The 21426-nt window shown below is 36.9% G+C and overlaps 1 protein-coding gene across 7 annotated transcripts in view; it reads left to right on the forward strand.

The window, feature by feature from the left end:
- The first annotated feature begins 2702 nt into the window (after positions 1-2702).
- Positions 2703-21426, forward strand: part of CPLANE1 (ciliogenesis and planar polarity effector 1) — a 113202-nt gene continuing 94478 nt past the window's right edge. For 5 of the 7 annotated variants that reach the window (XM_027863377.1, XM_027863378.1, XM_027863379.1 and 2 more), the window contains exons 1-13: positions 2704-2792; positions 5294-5425; positions 7475-7610; positions 7987-8106; positions 8447-8679; positions 9662-9768; positions 10677-10833; positions 15378-15481; positions 17006-17188; positions 19063-19309; positions 19471-19629; positions 19810-20579; positions 20986-21194. In XM_027863377.1, coding sequence (XP_027719178.1) covers positions 5345-5425; positions 7475-7610; positions 7987-8106; positions 8447-8679; positions 9662-9768; positions 10677-10833; positions 15378-15481; positions 17006-17188; positions 19063-19309; positions 19471-19629; positions 19810-20579; positions 20986-21194 — 2506 coding nt within the window. In that variant the 5' untranslated portion in view covers positions 2704-2792; positions 5294-5344. Of the gene's footprint in view, positions 2793-5293; positions 5426-7474; positions 7611-7986; positions 8107-8446; positions 8680-9661; positions 9769-10676; positions 10834-15377; positions 15482-17005; positions 17189-17355; positions 17413-19062; positions 19310-19470; positions 19630-19809; positions 20580-20985; positions 21195-21426 lie in introns of those variants that run through there. The other 2 variants (XM_027863382.1, XM_027863383.1) reach the window with 2 other exon arrangements.

The raw sequence follows: 21426 nt of genomic DNA on the forward strand, positions 1-21426 counted from the left end.
GTCCAACATTTATCATTTTTCTGTTTTGTCATGTTAGCCAATATGATAGGTGAGATGTGAAACCTCAAAGCTGTTTTGATTTGCATTTCTCTAATCAATAGTGATTTAGCGCATGAGAACTGATTTAACCATTCCATAGGGCAATTTGGAACTATGCCCAGAGGGCTGCAAATCCCTTTGACTTAGCATTACCACTACTAGGTCTGTATTATCCAAATGAGATAAAAAACAAAAAGGAAAAGGACCTGTATGTACAAAAATACTTCTAGCATCTCTTTTCTGTTGGCAAAAAATTGGAAAATTCCGGGATGCCCATCAATAGGGGAATGGCTGAACAAATTGTGGTGTATGATTATCATGGAATACTATTGTACTATAAGAAATGATGAGCAGGATGCTCTCAGAAAAACCTGGATTTACATGAACTGATACAAAGTGATATGAGTAGAACAACAGTGTTCACAGTAACAGCAGTATTGTACCATTGGCAACTGTGAATGACTTAGCTATTCTCATAATACAGTGATCCAAGACAATTCTGAAAGACTTACGATTAAAAATTCTATCTATTTCCAGAGAAAGAACTAATGGTGTCTGAATGCAGATCAAAAAACACTTTAAAAAAAACTTTTTTTATTTTTGGAGGTTTTTTGCTCTATATTTTCTTTCATAATATGACTAATATGGAGATATGGTGTGATTGACTGCACATGTATAACCTATAGCAAACTGCTCACCTTCTCAATGGGAGGGGAGGAGAGCAAGAGAATTTGGAACTCAAAATTTTAGAAAACGAAAGTTAAAAATTGTTTTTATATGAAATTGGTGAAAAAAATACTAAATAATTTTTAAAATTTTCCTGATCGTAGCCTAATGCTTTATTTGTTGAGTGAATGAATGAATAGATAAATGAATGGGAGAGGGAGGGACCACATGCTAAACAGAGTAAGACAGAACAGAGAGAAGGGGACAATGATTGGAAGTGATAGAGATTGAAAGACAGAAGGGAGGGGGCACTAAAGAGCCCGAAATAAAAGTCAAACAATTTAGGTGGACATGAAAATGTAGGATTGTGCAGAAGAGAGAAAAGTAGGAGATGAAGAGGTGGTGGCTGAAGAAGAGAAGGTGGAGTAGGAGAGAAAGAGGGGGAGGAGGAAAAGGAGAAGAAAAAAAGAATGACTAGAAGAAGAGAGAAGAGAGGAAAAGGAGATATAGAGATGCTTCCCTAGGAACCTGAGAAGAATTAGGAGATGGAGGAGGGAGGAAGGGAGGGATTGAAATTGAGAGAGATAGAGAGCTAGTGGAAGAAAGAAAAGGAGGAGATTAGAGAAGATGAAAGGAAGAAGAGATGTCTAGAAGGAAGATGGGAACAAAGATAGGCATGGGGAGAGAGCATCTGGGCTTTCCCAGGGTGCCTAGGAGACCAGAGGGGAGAGGAAAACCTTTGCTTTTGGGAAGCTCCTAAGGTCCTTTACTGTCTCCAAACTTTCCATCAGAGCAAAGGCCCATCTTTTTAACATCCTGCAGTTATTATATGGCAATGAAACAGAAAACAGCCGCCTCCAAAGAAGTGAAAATGAGTATCACAGAGAAGGCAAAAGAGAATCACACGGGTAAGTGTGAGCAGGCTGCAACATACAACCAAAAAACTCTAAAAAAGAACAAAAATAAAAGGTGTCATGAAACAATTGTATAAGGATAAGGAAAGCTGGCTGATTATGCGACAAAAGCATGAGTGTGGGAGAAGAGAAAGGTAATGGTTATGAGAGGAAGGAAGGTGAGGGTGGGAGGGAAGAAGATGGGTAAGAGAGGAAGATGGTTGTGGGAGGGAGGACGATGGGGGATGGAAGAGTAAGGGGTGGGAGGGAGGATGGGAAGAGGGAAGAAGGAGGGAGAATGATGGGAGAGGGAGGGGGAGGGTGGAGAGAAGGGAGCAGGATGGCAGGGAGGATGTTGGGAGGAAAGGAGGAGGATAAGAACAAGAAAGGAAGATGGGAGGAGGGAGGAGGATGGGAGAAGGAGGAAGGGGGAGGGGAAGGAGGAGGTTGAGAGAGGGAGAACGGGAGAGAGGGAGGAGGATGGGAGAAGGAGGGAGAGAGGAAAGGAGGAGGATGAGAGAGGGAGGGAGAAGGATGGGAGGGGGGCAGGATGGAGAGAAGGGAGCAGGATGGGAAGGAGGGAGGGAGGAGGATAAGAACGAGAAAGGAAGATGGGAGGAGGGAGGAGGATGGGAGAAGGAGGGAAGGAGGGAAGGAAGGAGGAGGAGAGAGGGAGGGAGAAGGATGGGAGGGAGGAGGATGGGAGGGGGAGGATGGGAGAGGGAAAGGGAGGAGGATGGAGAGGAGGATGGGAGAGAGTGGAATGGAGAGGGGGAAGGAGGAGGCTGAGAGAGGGAGGATGGGAGAGGAGGGAGGATGCAGAGGAGGATGGGAGAGGGAGGGAGAGAGGGAGGAGGATGAGAGGAGAGAGAAGGATGGGAGATGCAGGATAGGAGAGGGAGGGAGTAGCCCCACTCTCGGGGACGCTCTGCGCATGCGCAGCGGCCTCGGCTCGGGCAGCAGGGAGGCGGCTGCTGCGGAGCCCGGGCTGAGCGGAACCCGGGCTGAGCGGAACCCGGGCTGAGAGGGGCCCGAGGCGGGAAGTGGGGAGGTGGGCCCGGGATCCGCGTCCAGGAGAAGCCCGGGCCCCGCGGCCGCTCAGCATCGCTCCAGCCGGAGAGGCCCTGCCCCGGCGCCCGTTCGGGGGCTCCTGGGCCTCCATTTGGGCCTGCGCCGCTCCGTCACCCCGCCCGGGTAAGTCTCTCCGGCCCCGCCCCGCAGGCCCCCCCCGGAACCCCCCCGCCCCCGTTTCCGCATCAGTGACCGCCCCCCGCCCCATCCCACCTGCAGGGACCAAGCGCTGGGCCTGGGTCAGCGAGACCCGCGTTCAGATCCAGCCGCAGACACGTATTAGCTGGGTGACCCTGGGCATGTCACTCACCTCTCTCCCTGCCTCAGTTTCCTCTTCTGTCAAATGGAGATCGTAGTGGCACCGATCTCCCCGGGTTGTTGTGAGGATCCAGTGGAATAATATTTGTGCCTCATTGGTAAAGCGCTTAGCATAGAGCTTGGCACATAGTAGGCACTATAGAAATGCTTCTGCCCTCCTCCACCTTCCTTCTTCAATGTCAGTCTTCCTCCAAGCCCCGGCCTCTGTCATTCTTCCTCCTGCCACCTTCATCCTTGCCTCTTCACCTTTCCTCTTTAAACAAATTTATTTACTTTGCATTGTCTATTTTATTATGAAATTATTTATCAACTAACATTTCAATAAATAAAGAAAACAAGGATTGCATATTGAAACGGTGAAATTCTTTTGTTTTCTTTGTTTTTAAAATAGTATGTTAAATTTAGCAGTATTGTAAAAAAAAATCACCTATTTATGTGCTCTTTTTGTTTTCATCGGTGTTTTTTTTCATTAATCTCTTTCTTTCTATCTCTCTATCAATCACTATCACTATCTCTCTCTTCTCTTCCTCCTCCCTCTCCTCTGCATTTGTCACTCACTGGTTAATTTACCTATTCCCTCCTCCCTTGTAACAGAATTATCAAGCAAAGAAATCAACACATCGACTATATCTCAGTATCCATGTCTCATTCAAATGTATTAAGGTCATCCAGTGTCTGCCAGGAGGCAGGAGGCATGAATGCTTCACCATTAGTGACCCCTCACCCTTTACCACCCAATCCCCCCAGTATCTGGGCAAGCTCCCTATAGTCCCTGCTTCTTGGTTTCCAGGGTTTCCTTCAAGACTCAGCTCTAATCCTGCCTTCAGTAGGAGCCTTTTCCCTTTGTCTTTCCAGCATGTTGATGCCTTCCCTTTCAGATTACTTTCCATCCACTCTGTGTATAAATATCTAATGTACCTGGTTTAAGTGTTGTCTTCCCCTTTAGAATATGTGCTCCTTGACTGCAATGTCTGTTTTTTTGCCTTTCTTTGTGTCCCCAGTGCTTAGCTTAATGAATGCTTTGTGGGCTAACACAGCCCTCTTGGCCCTTGAGGAATAGATTACCTGTATCATTCATCCAGGTCTCTGGTAGAGATATCTGACCACAGAAATGGCTCAATCTCACTGTCTTTTCATTTTCCTTTACTACTTATTCCCTACTTTTCCCCACTGTCTCAGAGCAGAGATAAGTTCCCAGGAGTGTAATGGAATCTCTAGATCACCTAGTCTAAATTAGCAAACCTACAGTTTAGGCATTTCAGTATCTAAGAAGAGAGCTACCTGTTAAAATATTTTCTTCTGGGAATAAAAAGCCTACCAGATGATTATGTTTCACCCTGTGTAGAAGACAGACTAGATCTTAGAACTGTTTATGGCACAAATAAATTACATATGCTAGTTTAAATAAAGACATTGTTTTCCTGTATTGGTTTACAGTCTTAATGTTTTATTCATTGTATCTCATTCTAATTTTTTTCATTATAAAGTTTATTTTTGGAACACTACTGTCTAATCTTTTTCCTCACTGAAATGAATGAATTTTGTTGCGATTGGGAAACTTAATATCTATCAGCAGCATAAATCTCTTGAGAACTATGTGTAGTGCATCTGATATAGTAAGCTATAAAGATAGTCTTTGTTTTTTCTGTAAAACATTGTGTTTTCCCTTGACTAAAATGAGAAGAGCTCTGTTACCAAAAAAAGGAATATCTGTTAGGTTGGGGTTTTTTTTTTTGGTTTAGTAATTGTGCTTATGATTTTACACTTCTGTTTAGATTTTTTTGTGTGTGTTTTTGGCGAGGCAGTTAGGGTTAAGTGACTTGCCCAGAGTCACACAGCTAGTAAGTGTCAAGTGTCTGAGGTCACATTTGAACTCAGGTCCTCCTGACTCCAGGGCTGGTTCTCTATTCACTGTGCCACCTAACTGCCCTCTCACTTCTGTTTAGTTTGCAAGGAGGTAATCATTGAAATAAAAAGTTTTTGTACACTTGAAAAACTAAATTACATACAGATCAAAATATAAAGTATAGGAATTGCTATTGAATAATCTTTTAGGGAAGTGATGGGATGTGAAACAGGCTTGAACAGTATCCCTGTTTTTGAGCTGATGTGTTTCACTCCTCAGGAAGCTATTTTTTTTTTCCTGGAGGATGGAAGTGGGTAGGGAGTGGGGGTAGAGGGAGAAGTTATTTATCAAGATGTGTTGTCTAAAAAGGAGTCTACCCCCAAATATTGAAAAGCTCACATGTATGTGTGAAATTAAAAACCAAAATTGATTTGTTGTTTTTTCCCTGTCATTCATTAAGGCATCCTGTAACCTTTTCCTAATTATTTTACTCATTGATATTCTTGACAATATGGAGGTTAAATTAGAAGTTTTATTATCAACAAGTATCAAACAGAAAAAACCTTGGCCTCGAATTTCCTGGTTGGGACAGGTAGGTATTTCTTTTCATTCATATAAACATATATGTGTTTGTTAAATGTTTTATATTTTATATATAATGTTACTTCTAAGGTAGAATAAGGTGAACAAAACACCTTTTCATTTGAAAGTAAAATGCTTCCTAATCTATCTGAGACTATTTTGCTAATAAATATTGGCTCTTGATAGGACTTTAGTTGGTCCTTTAGTCCAGACACATTTTACAGATGAGGTAATTGAGACCTAAGGAGGAAAAATGATTGGCCTGCTTAAGGTCACAAAGATGACAGCTGACAGCTAGCATTTGGCCCAGGTGCTCTAATGCCGCTCAAGGACAGTGTTTTTCTCACTATCCCATGTAACCTCCCTAAATAAGTGTAATTTTAAAAAATATGTAAAGATCTTTCATTTTAGGAAAATTATTTCTCCAAGAGGAATTTATTTGAAAAATACATTTTGCTGTCGGTTAAATTTTTTTGTATTATTTGGAGCTAGGGTGGTGTAAATCTGAAGAGGGGAATCTCCTAAAGGTAGAACAAGTAGGGATGGGAGCCAGATCAGATCACAACCCCTCCATGCCCCCTCAGATTGGTTTTGTGAACTTCAACAGCAACTCTGAATCCTCCATCTAAAGATAACCACTCAAATAAGATACTTCTTTAATACTTAAATGTATCTGTGATTTCATCAGTTCTTTGCCCCAAGGAGCAGCTTGGAATTAGTAAAAGCATGCATAATTTCTCAGGTGTAATTCAGATAGTTTTCTTTCTCCTGTTTAATTATGAACCTACCTCATTATCCATTGGTCGTGTTTGTCCCAGATAGATATACTAATATACTAATTTGATAGACTGGACATCCAACTGCATATCATAGTCTGGACAATAGGCATTCATCTATATAGTTACATTTGTAAGAATTCTTAGGCTGATCTCTTTTGAATAATCATGGATTTCATTGTGGTAACCCTTATGCATTCAGCCCAATATACCCAACAAAGAGGAGTTATCTGGAGGACTTGCAAAGGGAATCTATTTTCCCTTTGAACCTTGTATAAGACCTCTTCTATGACAGTTACATAATCCTGGATAAATCTAATGTGACTGACTGGAGACTTAATGTTGTTGTTGTTCATTCATTTCAGTCATGTCTGACTCTTTGTGACTCCATGAGGGGTTTTCTTGGCAAGGATACTGGAGTGGTTTGCCATTTCCTTCTCTAGCAAAGAATTAATAGAGTATGCCTATCTATAATATGGCATAGTACAAGAGTTCTTAATCTGGACTCCTTGGATGCCTAAGGTGTCCATGAATAGAACTCAGGGGATGTGTTAATTTAGGGAAAAACAATTGCATCTTTATTTTCACTAACCTTTAACTGAAATTTAGCACTTCATTTGTTTAAAAGAATTATTCTTAGAAGGGGGTACATAGACTTCACTAGGTTGCCAAAAAGATCTGTGACTTAAAAGAGGTTAAGAACCCATGGCATAGTGAAAAGAAAACTACTTGGAGTCAAGAAGAATTAGGGTGGAATCCTGCCTTTGACACTTAACAAGCTGTATGGCCCTACTCAAATCCTCTAACCTACCTGAGCCTCAGTTTCCTCATCTCCAAAGTGGGAATGATCATAGTACCTACCTCACAGGACTGTTGTGAGACTCAAATGAAATAATATACATAAAGTGCTTTTCATACCTTAAAGTGTTACAGAGAATTTAGCCGTATAGTATACCTAGAAGACTTCTTTGCAATTCAAAACCCCAAACTGCATGAAGATTCTGAAGTAACTATTAGAGAGTTAGGAACCAGCAGATAACATGTTGGAAAAGGTACTTAGAGAGTACTTACACAGCAAAGATACTTAGAAACAGTGGAAAATTTTTATATTGCTGTGTATATCCATTATATGATTTCTGATTAAAATGTAAAATCATTCTCAAACTGGATTTCATCTTCTATCTTTCTTATCCCCCCTTTATATTGGTGCTACTATAGTTAGAATAAGTGAAGGGATAATTCTGCTTGGCACCTCAGTGTTTTCAGTGTTTCTTCTTCCATAGGAGAAGGAAGCTATTTTCCTTTTGGATGATAAGTATATAAATGAAATTAATTTGCCATCTGGAAAGACAAAGAAGAAAATCCCTCGTCTACAGCTTTTGCAGAAAAATGTTGTCATCTTAACAACTTCCAGTAATGGTTAAGTATTACTGATATTTTTAAAAACCTAAATTAAGTTGATTTTGAAAGTAATAGTTGCATGAATAGAGAACTGGTCTTGAGCCGGGAAGACCTGGTTTCAAGCCTTGCCTCTGACACTTACTGGCTTTGTGAATCTGGGGAGGTCACTTAACTTCTCAGTTTCCCAGACAGTTCTTTAGTATTATAAATTGCAGAGTAGCTGCCAGTCTGCACTGGTAGAGAGCTTTCTTGCTGGGAGTTCCCTGTCCTAATGAAATTCCACGGAAAAATGGATTTCAATTTGTAGTAATTTACAATTGAAATGAATGGCTGAACATTTTCAGGTATTTTAATAACAATAGTTTAGAAGAAATACTTTTCTTTTTGGAAACAGATGCTTGGTTGGCTGGGTTACTTAACACTGGTGAAATTTTCCTTTGGAACAAAGATCAAGACTGCTTGAAAACCGTATCTGCAACTGAAGAGTCTGAGACACTGATAACAGCAGGCTTAGGTAGGAATCCCTTAATTGTCTGCATTTGTCAAAAAATAGAAAGGGGGAACTATAAAGTCCTCTTTTAAAAATCCTAATTAAAATCTCTTTTCATTGTTTTTGTTGACCTGTCCCTGGCATATATAACATTTTTGTGCTTAATGTAAATTCATCCTTATTAACACTATTTTCTTCCTTTGCACATGTTTTGTGTGTTTTGAGTGTTTTTTCTTTTTAATTTATAAAGTTAATGTATCACGATTTTCTAATTGGTAGGGAAGAAAAATTGGCAAATAAAAAAACATTTTATAGAGACACAAAATTTGGCCTTCTGATGAATGGTTTATTTTTTTCCCCCCAGAATGTTCTCTGAGACTGTATATATATGTATCAGGAGATGGAAAAAGAGTTCTACTAATCATACCTTCTGGATGCATCTTGTTGTGGGAGTGTTTGGAGTCTGAGAATATTATATATTCCAAAAACTCTTCACTGTTGGGTCAGTGGTCACAAATCAAACCTGAAAAATCAATTGTTTTGCCTTCTGCTGAAGATAAAGAAGCTGTAGTAGATGCTGTTTTTATAAAAAATGAGGTAAATTTGAATTTAAGCAGGTATTATGTGATTTGAAATTGAGGAAAAAAGTTAATAATGAGATCTATTTTAGCAAGATGTGTAGAATTCCAGCTGTTTATTGGGATGGTAGTTGTAAGATTTATTCATTAGTCACATGAAAAATTTTCAACGTTTCCTGTCCACAGTTCTTTAAATATTGAAAAGAATATGGTTTAGACTTGTAATAGATTTTTTCTGATATTTATTTTAATAGCATATGCAACAATATGGAATTAGTGGGATTAAGACTGATAAGAAATAACTCATGTTTAGTTTGGAACGTTATATTTTTTAATTGTGTTGTTTGAATTCTAAGGCCCCCTTACTTCAGGTTTTCCTATAATAAGTATGTGCTGATGCTGTTAAAAAAATAAAATTTTATTACTTTTTAAATATTTTCCCAATGTGCTTCCCTTCTAGAGAGCCATCCCTTTGGATAAAGAATTTAAAGATAAAGAGAAAAACAGTTGTACAAAACTAATTAACATATCAAAAAAGTCTGACATTACATATGCAGTATTACATACCCAGGGATCCCCTTATCCTCTATCTGCTTTTTTTGCTTTCCATTATTTCAAAAGCCTTTCCATATTTTTTATATATCTTATACTTGTCATTCTTAATTACATTATAATGTTCCATTTCATTAACTGATCTGACTATGTTATGTCATTCTTTTACGGTTGGACAGTGAGTTGTTTCTAGGTTTTTGCTATTACAAGTGATGCAATTATAAATAGTTTCATAGTTAGTATTTTCTTGTTTTCTGTATTTTAGCCTTTCTGTATTTTAACAGTGGGATCATTGAGTCAAAGGATATGACTTTTAAAATTTGCACTATACTGTCAGTTGGATATGCGGAGTGTTTTAGTTTTGGCTTTCAAATTAGTTTACAATAATGTTAACTTATTAAACCTTTTTATAAAGTAAAATCAGTTTTTTGTTTGTTTTGTTTTGGCAGTTGCTTGGTGATTGCTGCTTGTGTTCATTTACCTTTTATTCTGGGGAATATTTGATGTTAACATTTTTGGCACTGCAGTGGCATGAAAATGTATCTCGATCTATTACGTGAGAACAACTTTTCTTTTAAAAATAAACGAAACCTAACCCCTGTTCATGTATCCTCTGTTTAAGTTCCTTTAGCACACATACAAAATAATAAACAAAAAGTAAAATAGATAAACATCCTTGGACCCTTCCCTATACTTTTCAGGTTAAGAAAAAACAAAACAAAAAAGAGTATTATTTCATTCCTTGAGGCTGATGTTTAAAAATTTGGGGCCCATGAAGTCTTTGCCCTTTTTTGTATTACTTATTTTCTTGGAACTGGCAAAGTTGTTAATCATGACATAGTGGGAACCTGATTTATGTCAAGACTGTGGGGACACAATTTGGAAAAAGTTAAAAAACAAATTGGAAGTTAAGAAGAAATGTGACCTCTTTGTACACATGAATTTTATATTTTTAAATTTCCTATCACAATGTTTATTAACCATTGTATAGACACAATAGAATAATATTAACTCACTTAGCACTTTAAGTTTTACCAAGTACTTTCCTTACAACAACCTTGTAGTGTGGATAGTGCAAATATTATTACTTTTTTTTTTACAAATTTTTTTACAAATGAAACTGAGATACAGATGAGTGAAATGATTTTTTTCCCAAGTTAACACATCCTGTAAGTAGCAGAACCAGTACTGATTGCTGGTCTCTCAACTCTGAGTATCAGGAAATCTAGACCCATCAGACCAGGAAGGTTTGGACTATTAACAAAACACTTAGGTTGCTCTTATTTAACTGATTTAACTGTTCTGCCCCAGATGAAATTTTGAAGTTATCTTGAAGATGGTCTTCAAAGATAGAAATCAGTATATGTAAACATCTGTTATTTCAGCTGTGTTAAATTTTAATTGCTTTTTAAAATTAGCAGTATATGATGAATTTGTTATGGTTGCATTATTTTATTTTTACAGTTCATTGTCATACCAGGTCCATTGGGCACATCAAGAATGTTTTCTATGTACATTGGTTCCTAAATGTGAATCAGTGAAATCAAGAGGAGCCCTGATTATAGCATTTTCAAGGGATGGCCTTACCCTGGCAGTAACTATTAATCAAAAAGATCCAGAGGTCAGTAGAACTAATCTTTTCAGCTGAGTGGAATCTGTGAAAAGTCTGACTTGAAATCATCTTAGAATTTTCCTTGAATATATAATTTTATTCTCTAGATATTTTATTGCCTTAATATATGTGTATATATATGTGTAATATATCTCTAGAATATATATTACTCTATTACTCTAGTAACTAGTACTAGTTACTACTAGTATTAGTATTACTAGTACTCTAGCAACTGCTTGGGTAATTAGATCCAAAGCTGTGGTCTAGGATGGGACAGCTAGGTGGCTCAATGGCAGGAGCACTGGGCCTGGAGTCAGGAAGATCTGAGTTCACATCCAGCCTCAGACATTTATGAGCTGTGTGACCCTGGGCAAGTCACTTAACCCCTATTTGCCTCATTTCCTTATCTGTAAAATGGAGACACACTGAAGAAGGAAAAGATACACTACTCTAATATCTTTGTCAAGAAAACCCCATGGACAGAAGTCCAGGAGGTCATGTAGAGTCAGACACGATTGAAGGCTTGAACAATAACAAATGATCTAGGACTCCTTCAAACCTTGTTACTACTTTTTGTGTGTAAGTCGGGGGCTCAGATCTCATAGCCCTGAGGTCTGAAGCTCCTTCAGAAGCAGATCACAAATCCTCTGGGACTTTCCTGCCTACCTAGCGATCCCTTCATTGGGCCTTGGGCTAGAGTGAATCCTTGAGTAAGTGCACTGGCATCATAGAATCAGATTCAGAGCTGGAAGGGGTTTCAGAGACCATCTGCTTTATTTAATAGCTGAGGAAACTGAGACCCAAGAGATGAAGTGACTTGTCCAAGTTCATGCAGATAGTAAGTGTCAGAGACAGGATGTAAATTCAGGTCCTCTGGCTTGAGAGTTAGTGCTTTCTATTATATCTTATGTTGTATCTAAGTCTGTGGTTGAACTTGCGATCAGCCTCAGATATCCAGGTGACTTTACTTTTTTTTTTTGTTTTGTTTTTGGCTAGGCAGAGGGGTTAAGTGACTTGCCCAGGGTCACACAGCTGGTAAGTGTTATGTGTCTGAGGCCGGATTTGAACTCAGGTCCTCCTGAATCCAGGGCCAGTGCTCTATCCACTGCACCACCTAGCTTCCCCTCCAGGTGACTTTAAAACAAGGATTCTTGACATAGAGTCTGGGGATTTGTTTTTAAAAAAATTTGGATTATCTATTTTATTATAACTGATTTTCTTCGTAATTCTTCATTTTCCTTTTCTTCTATGTATATATAAACATTCTAAGAAGGGTGCCATAGGTTTTGCCAGATTGCCAGAAGGGGTCCATGACAGCAAAAAAATTGAAAAACTGTCTTCTAAAACTTTATCAAAATCTAGGTTGAAGGTCAAAAGGACTTCTTTTTTTTTTTCTTTTTGGTGAGGCAGTGGAGTTAAGTGACTTGCCCAGGTTCACATAGCTAGTAAGTGTCAAGTGTCTGAGGCTGGATTTAAAAGGACTTCTAAAAACTCACTAATCAATCAATCAACAAGAATTTAATTTTTTTATTTATGTCTTTTGTTTTTCATCACCTGTATTCCCCCTTCTGTTCTTCCCGCTGTCCCTTCTAGAAAACTATCCATTAAATAACAAAGTTAAAAAAATAGAAAAAATATTCAGCAAAACTAATTGATACATTGAAAAAAATCTGACATTACATGCAATCCTCAGCACCCAGAAAACCTCATCCCACCCAAAGGTGTGGGAGGAATTATCTGCTTACGTATCTTCCTTGGGACTAAGCTTCAACTAGCATTTAAAATGCCTTCCATGTGCTAGGCACCTTGTGGATAAAAATGCCTACCATCACGGTGCTTACATTCTAAGGGGAAAGACAACATATATAAATGTAGGTAGATAGAAAATACATACAAAATTGTTAGAAGGTGATTTTGGAAGGGAGGACACCAGGAAGCAGCTGGGCTAATTAGGAAAGGCTTCATGTAGCACGTGGCTTATGAGCCTCTGACACCTCTCTGGTGCAGGCCCTTATCACTTCACCTCTGGACTATTGAAATAGCCTGCTGGTGGGTCTACCTGCCTCAGGTCTCCCCACTCCAGTCTATGCTCCACTCAGCTGTCAGATTGACTGCCTTAAAGCTTAGATCTGACCCTGCTACCTCTTTATTCAGTAAACTCCTAATGGCCCCCTATGACTTTCAGAATCAAATACAGAATTTTCTGTTAGCATTTTAAAGCCTTTCAAAGCCTTTCGTAACTTGACCCCTTCTTCCCTTTCCTTACCTACCTACCACACTCCCCTCCNCTTTTAAAGCCTTTCGTAACTTGACCCCTTCTTCCCTTTCCTTACCTACCTACCACACTCCCCTCCACATACCCTGTTATCCAGTGACACCAGACACCTTGCTATTCTTCAAACAAGATACCCCATCTCCCAGCTAAGCATTTCCCTTGTCTGTCGCCCACGCCTAGAAGTCTCTCCCTCCTCATCTCTTCCTCCTGGCTTGTCCTTGACTTCTCTCAGGTCTCAGCTAAGGTCCCACCTACTGCAAGAAGCCTTTCTGGGACCTCCTAAATCTTAATGCTGTCCCCCTGTAACTGTTCTTAGTTTATCCTGTATGTATCTCGTTTGTGCACAGTTGTTTGCATGCTGTCTCCGCCATTAGACTGTGAGATCCTTGAGTGAAGGAACTATCCTTGGCCTCTTTTTGTGTTCATAGCATTTACACAGTTCCTGGCACTTAGTGGATATTTGATAAATGTTTTTTGACTAACTGACTGACAGGTTTAACTCTTTAATTTGTGCTCTTAATCTCACCTTTTCCTGACTCCTCCAGAATCTTGTTTCTTCAGCAATTCCATTTCTCTACCGCTTTACTAACTCTCCTTGGCTTATGAACATACTCAGATTCCCCTTACCTAAAAAAAGATTTCACTGGACCCTACCATTCCCTAAACTTAATTCTTTATCTCTCTCTTCTCCTTCATTGCTAAACTTTTAGAAAGTAAGTTCTATTTTTACCTCTATTTCCCTATTGCCTTTTCATGCCTCAATCTCTTGTAACCTGGTGCTGCCCTTCTAAGGTATCCCTCTAATGAAATTGCTTTTTCTAGTGTCACTGAAAACCTATTGCTTGGTACAATAACTGACACTGACTTCAGCTGTCCCAGAAAAACTTGTTCTTCAACAATGTACCAATTTGCATTGTCAGTGGAAGAATATGAGTTTATCTGTTTTCTTAGCACCGCATAGAGTTTAAGCATTTTTGTTTATTTTTACCAGTTGGATAGGTATAACCTAGTTGCTCTTTAAATTTGCGATTGAAAACTTACCTATTAGTTTGAATGGGCAGTTAGGTGATGCAGGAAGTAGAACGCTGGGCTTGGAGTCAGGAAGACTCATCTTCTTGAGTTCAAATGTAGTCTCAGATACTTGCTAGCTGTGTGACCCCAGACGAGTCACTTAACCCTGTTTGTCTCAGTTCCTCATCTGTAAAATGAGCTGAAGGAAATGGCAAATCACTCCAGTGTCCAAATGCAGTTATGCAGGGTCATACATGACTAAAAAAAGACTTAACACACATGAGTTTGAACATGTTTGCAAGTTTTTGTTTCTTCTTTTGTGAATTGACTTCATTTGTTCATTGGAGATTGGGTGTTCTGCCTTTTTAGACTTATAGCAATAGCTTACAGAATCTGAATGTCAAGCTTTTTACAATATGATTACTGAGAAAAATTTCTCACAGCATGTCACTTTTCTTATCTTGTTTTTATTGTTCTGTTATTCATTGAACAGTTTGAAAAAAAGTCATTTCATCAGCCCTCATCCGTAATTATCTTTTTTTTTATTTGAGTGATAAGAACATATTTTCCACATTTGGCATTACATAATATTCTGTTTTCTTCTAAAACTTTTATAAAACAAAACAAAACAAAACCTTCATTCATCTAACTGAAATTGTTGTGGTATGAAGTATGGATCTAATTTTATTTTTCTCCACATTGTTATTCAGTTTTTCTGACATTTTTTGAGTTATCAATAGTTTTTGGTTAGTATAGCATTTAGTCCTAAAAGGGGGTATGCTACTCTTTTTTTTTTTAAATCTAAAAGCAGATAGTTTTAATGGTAGTTCTTTTATTTTTTTAAAGTTAATGATGGTAAGTCTCCGTCAGACTTTTTTTTAAATCTAGCTTTCCTACTTTTTTCCCCACATAAATTTCATTATCATTTCATTTAATTCTACCAAGTAGACAATTGGTATTATTTCTAGTAATGGGATTTCAAGATCAAAAGCTATGACCAGTTTTATGAACTGATAAAACCTGACCACATGTTCTGCTATAGCTCTCTGCCCACTTTCTGTACTCCTTTGTTTCCATTGTACGATTGGAAGTTTCTTAAGTCCAATAGCACTTAGTATGTATAGGATTGGCAGAATTGAGTTTAGTGTATTAATGTAAGTATTATGTTTAGTATTTTGATCTAAAATCAAAATTATTAGTAAAGATTCTTGCAAGTTACAAAATAATCCTCAGTTTATTTTTTTGTGTTTTTTTATTTGTTTTCTAGGCCACACAAATTCTATTTATAAACGTATTGAATTTTGTTACTCTCTGTGGTAGTCTTAAAGGTTGTAGCAATAAGAATCCTGTGGTTCCATCCAGACTCATTAGGTAAGATCTCTTTTAGAGAATACCAAAATAATTTTGCTTTTAAAGAAGTTGTTACAGAACAATTTTTAGAAGTCTTGGAATTTTACAAATGTCAAGGGTCTGTTTTATATCCGTTGTTGTTTGTGAGGGATAGATTCTAGAAGTTTTGGATATTAAAATCTATTAATCAATCATTATCAAAAGTGGGAGAGGAAGTTATTAGGGAGGGGAATTGTAAATAAATTTTTCTCTTTCTTTTCTCATCTCTTTATTTTTCACTTTTTCCCTTTTCTAGGAAAGGAGGAGTTGAAGTATGATGACAGAACTCAGATAAAGTGGAGAACAGAACAGGACTTATAGGGAGACTAGGGGTGACTGGGATTATAATTTCTCAGTCTTGCTTATATGTTAATGTAAAAACTGGCAAACTGTGGCATGAAGCCCAGGAAAAGATTTTCAGTGGCACGTTAGGGCTTAAGAGGTAGTTGCACAGATGATTGATGTCATGTCAGGAAGATCTGAGTTCAAATATGGCCGCAGACACTTAGTGACCCCTGAGCAAGTCACTTAACCTCAGTCTGCCTCAGTTTCTATAACTGTAAAATGGGGATAATATTAGCAGTATTGTGAGACTAATTAAGCAAATATTTGTAAAGTGCTTAGCTCAGTGCCAGGCACATAGTAAATGCTTATTCTACTCCCTCTCTCCTTCCCCCCTCCCCCCCTTGCCTTTAGGTAAAACTGCAAGGAAGACAACATTTGTCTTCCTGCTCTGTCTCTGAACCATCCTCCCTCCTCTCTCCCCGTCACCCCCGTTACCCTCCCTTGCCATCTGTGAGGCAGCTCAAGTGCATCTTTGACTGTAGAGTTTTGTCCACTTCACCCAAATTTTCCCTCTTTTAAGATAACTCTTTTTTTTTCTTTCTTCCACAATCAAAATTCCCATTCCCTGAATGGTAGTGTTCTCAGCTAAGTATTGTATGATTTAGAAGTCCCTAGCCTTTGGAGAAGGGATCATTCCTATGGGGATGGGAGCAGTTGAGAGTGGTATCTATAAATGAATCTGAGGAAGAGGTGGTACTAACTTGTTGTTATGAGGAGGGAATCTGTATTTAGGGATGTGTCATGGCAGTGTTAATTGTTTTGGAGACCAACTAAATATGCTTCTAGAATATTAGTGATCCCTACTCTATAGTTACAGGCTGCTAATCTGACTAAAGCAATTTACAATGATGTATGAGTGCCTGATGGATTTACACTTCTAGTGGGTATTAGCATTTTGATATCCAAATAAATGTATTTAATGGAATGTACAGAAGAAAAATTTTTTTGAGAACATGAATAACATACTCCCCAACAAATAAAATACATAGAATCAGTATTATAGCTATAGCAAACTCTACACTATTCACCTTCCAACCCCTTTAAATCTGTGCCTTTGGAACTCAGAAGACATCATTTGGGAAAACCCTGGATTTTTGAAAATGCAGCCTACATTTTATTGATGAAGAGTTTTGTGAATGTGTTGTACTTTTCTTTTTCTAGGTCCTACTGGGTGGGTGATATCAGCTGGACTCATGATAGCCTTTTTCTGGCCTGTGTATTAAAACGTGGCTCCTTGGTTCTGTTGACCTGTTTGGGTGAATTACTAACTTTGGTCACATTTGGTTGCTCTGTAGAATTTGGACCAGCAGAATTTATTCCTCTTCATCCACTAATAACATATAGGTGAGACAGTATAATAACATATAAGTGAGATATAATATAATATAATTTCTGATGGTATCTTCCTTCCTGGGTGTTACTTGTTGTATAGTTTTTTTTATATAATTTCATCTTTCACATTAAGTCTTTCTTTTGTGTCTGTCATTTCAATATCTGTTTCTTATTTGTAGTTCTCTCCTATTTCTTATTATGGCCTTACCCTGGTGAAAAATTGACATTGTGGCCATGTAAGTATATTATTTACATGTCTTAATAGCATCAGAAAAAATATAAAGTTAATAATGATATATTACATTTCTTGTGATAAAAGTTTAACTCTTTAAAAATTTATAATTCAAAATTAATTTGGCACATGAATTTTTGCATTTGTCCAAAAAATTTGTTAGTTTTTTTAAATAGCAAGAAACCCTTGTTGATTAATCACATTGTCCTAAACTTTTGAAGTAGGAATATATAAAACATATATTTATTTCTAATATGAATGTCACCTCTCATTAATTTTAAAGTAGAATTTAAAGTAACCCAATAAAATTACTGGTTAAGCTAGCCATTGTTTTAGATTTATGACTTTGAATTTTTTGATTAGAAAATGACACTTTTTAGTCATACAGCAAGTTTTAGGAGGTATTTGTGTACTGCACTGAAATTATTTTTTTCACTTGTGTATTAAGTCACATATGATTTATAATTTATAAGAGAATCAGTGATTCCCAATTTTTATTGTCATTTAAAATATTTATATTGGAATAGTTTCTAAAACAAAATATAAAGGGTTTTTTTTACCCATGTAGCAACCTTACAAGGTGAGAACATATTTAAAAGGATATTAAATAGTTAGCAAGTGTACTTATTGTGACTTTCCATATAAATGTAGCTATTACTACAATCATTTAAATTTATGAAATTTTCTAAATGTTTACAAAAACTTTTTGTGTACTTTTATTATGTTGGTGCAGTTGGCCTCTGTCATATTAAATTTCTAGCATGGAGAATTGAATGAAATGCATGTCATGGTATAGTACCTCCTTTGTCTCTTCTTCTCTTCCCCCTAATTCCAGCCGTAGAACTGGAAAGAACTGCTGTTAAGAATATTAGAGGGGCAGTAGATAGAGAGACTCTTGGTAGATGGGATCTAGGAGTTATCCCACTATCTCTTATCCTTTTCACTGAACATTCCTTTACTTTTTGCCCCAAGCCATTTTCTTAAGAAGACCATATACTTCAGTACATTTCAGGTGCTTTAAAAAATTAATTTACGCAACCATTTAATTTCAAAGAATACTTAATTAAGTTATAGAAATGCCAAGTTTCACTTAGAAGCAGATAAAAAAAATTTTTCCACCACCATTTCCACACACCTTACCTTATTACTGATTTCTTTTTTTTTACACTATCAACAGAATGCAAATGTCCCTAACTCCACTTCATCAAATTTAATGAACATTTCTTGAGTACCTATGTACAAGGCACTGTACTAGCTTTCATGAGAGATATAAAAATAAGGATTGTAAACTAGGACCTTAAAAATGTAATTAGGCTTCTCTTCTGTTTTAAATATATTGCTAGGAGGCAAAAAAATCAATCAAAGAACTGATGAAGATGCCATAATTTGCTGAAAATATAAAATAATAATAAAAATTTATAACATATACTGTTTAACCCCAAATACATTATTGCGTTGTTCCTAAAAGAAAAAAATTAATTTTATCTTTGCTTTTCATTCTTCCTCTTTTATCTTTTTATACTGTCACTTTTTATTTCTGTCTTTTTTTTTACTTTTTCCTTGGAAAACAATATAAAATGGAAACATTTTTATTATTTCCCTGTAAATTTGCCCTTCTAATCCTTTTTTTTGAATTTTGGGGTTTGTTTACTAGACCACAGCAATTTGTACCTCAGGATTCAAGTTATTCCCTTGATTCATCAGCCTCTGATAATGACCCGATGAGACAAAGATTTTCTGTAAAAACACACTCAAGATTACCCTACCTAATTGTCTCTGATGGATATATGGTTACAGTACTTCGATTTTTTGATAATCTAACCCCATCAGTACTTATGAAATCGTTTCTACTTGAATCAACTCAAAGGCTTGAGAAAATACATCAAGGGCTGATATCTCAGGTATGATCTTTACAGATAATGTAAAGCATATTTACATTGCATTATTATAAAAATCAAAATTATAAATACTGCCATTTGCTTTTGTACACTAACATGTTTCTGGTGTGGAAAAAGTAATGAAAGTATGAATTTTTAAAGTTTCGCACTATTCCCTTTTACAGTCTAAAGGAAAAAATCTGAGATTGCGATCACTGGATTCACTCCGGGCTAGTCTGTTAAAGCATCAAGGAAACCAAAGTTCAGTTGTCTCTGCCATCCCCAGATTCTTGCAGGCAGAGGAAGAAATAGGAGAATTGATTGAGAAAATGGCAGATTTGCAGGTACTTGACATCACATTTTATTTACTGTGAACAATAGGAGTCTGTATTGATTTCAGTGTCAAGAAATACAGCCTCTGTTTCTTGCTTGTAAAGGGGAAAGAGAATTGGGGGGACCCTGATCATGTCTATAGCATCATTGCTATGAGGTATTTGATATTCAGATTTTTTTTCTCATTTCAGGATCATGAAGTAGAAGAAAGTAATAATAGTAAACAATTTCCCAACAATTTTTTCCCTTTTTGGAATCAGAAAAGTGATTCTTTGTTTGATGAAGTTGAAGAAGGAAGACTAGAATTCGCATCCATGTTTGATACTATTCATGCAAAGGATGATACAAAGGAAAAAGATGATATCATAACAGAACTACATTCTATCCAGAAAAATCTCCTTGCAGCCTGGAATATTGGAATTTCAAAAAATGTGGAACACAAAAAATTAATGTTAAATTACACAGTAATCTGTATTATTCATTTTCTCTACATTCTTCAGTTTGTAAAATGTCCTTCTCTTAAACAGAATCTTTTTTTAAATAAGACCATAAGGCATAATGCATGGCTGCACTGTGTCTTTCAACTTTTTCATCAGTGTTTATCTGTTCAGTACTGGGATCTGAGATACAGACAGGATGTGGGACATTTGGTAAAACTGACATCTCAAACTCTAAAGTTGATGTTCATTCAGCAGCAACAAGATCAATTATTCTCAGATACCCTTTTAGGTTGTTTCAACTTACTTAAGATGGTCTCTGACAGTCTAAATGGCATATATATTCTTCAGCATCAGGTGATTTCAACATCAGCTGATGGAAATAGGACAGTGAATCATGAATCATTGGTGGTACCTATTTTTCAAAAACTTTCGTACAACTGTACTCAGAAATCATGGTCATGGAATTCTTTTTTAAAGATACCTCCTCAGGCCATAAATCTTGTTCAAAAGCCAGGCCATAGGTATGATTGTATACTTATATTACTATGTCACTGAAGGTTTAAATAGGCTTCATGTTATTAAAAGTGTTATAGGATATATATTGAATTCAGTACTTGTGGAACAAAAGCAGTCTTTATAAGAATTTCTGATAACCATACAAATATTTTTAATTAGAAACTTGGAAAATACTAAGATTAGATTTTGGAATTACATAATTTAGAAAAATATTATCAGCTTTTGATGGTAATATTGCCAGAAAATATTTGTGAAAGTAGCTGTTCATGATAAAATATGTAGTTTTTAGAATTTAAATTGAGACACATATTTGGAAAATGATAATTACCTATTAGATATATCAAAAGTAAGTTACATATTCATTTCAAGTTTGTAGTTTGTTTTTTATATGATACCTAACTTTCTGTGCAGGTTATCCATCCTTTGGCAGTTATTGTACAAACAAACTTTGTGGTATCAAGCTCATCTAAGTAGGATGGACCCTAAGGATGATAGACAATTAACCAAAAGGATAGCACACGAAGAACCCATTGTCAGATCCTTGTTATGCCATATACAAGCTATTCTACAGACAGCAGGATATTGCTTGAACCAAGCTTTGGAGCTTAAGTCTGTAATTGGTCAGTGTCCCCAAAGGAATTTCAATCTATATGATTAAAAATATGTTGCCAGTCTTTGTCTCATTTTGGAAGCAGTGCTAAGGATTTGTCATATCTATTCTCAAGCCAATGAAATAGAAAGGCATATTTTTTTACGTTTCATTATGAATAAACAATTTGTATAAAAACAACATCATGCAGATGAGATGATATCGCTCCAGTTATTCTTTCTATCTTTTTTAGAGTAACTGCA

This window comes from Vombatus ursinus, unplaced genomic scaffold (assembly GCF_900497805.2).
Source record: "Vombatus ursinus unplaced genomic scaffold, bare-nosed wombat genome assembly UNPS02014772.1, whole genome shotgun sequence".
NCBI lineage: Eukaryota > Metazoa > Chordata > Mammalia > Diprotodontia > Vombatidae > Vombatus > Vombatus ursinus.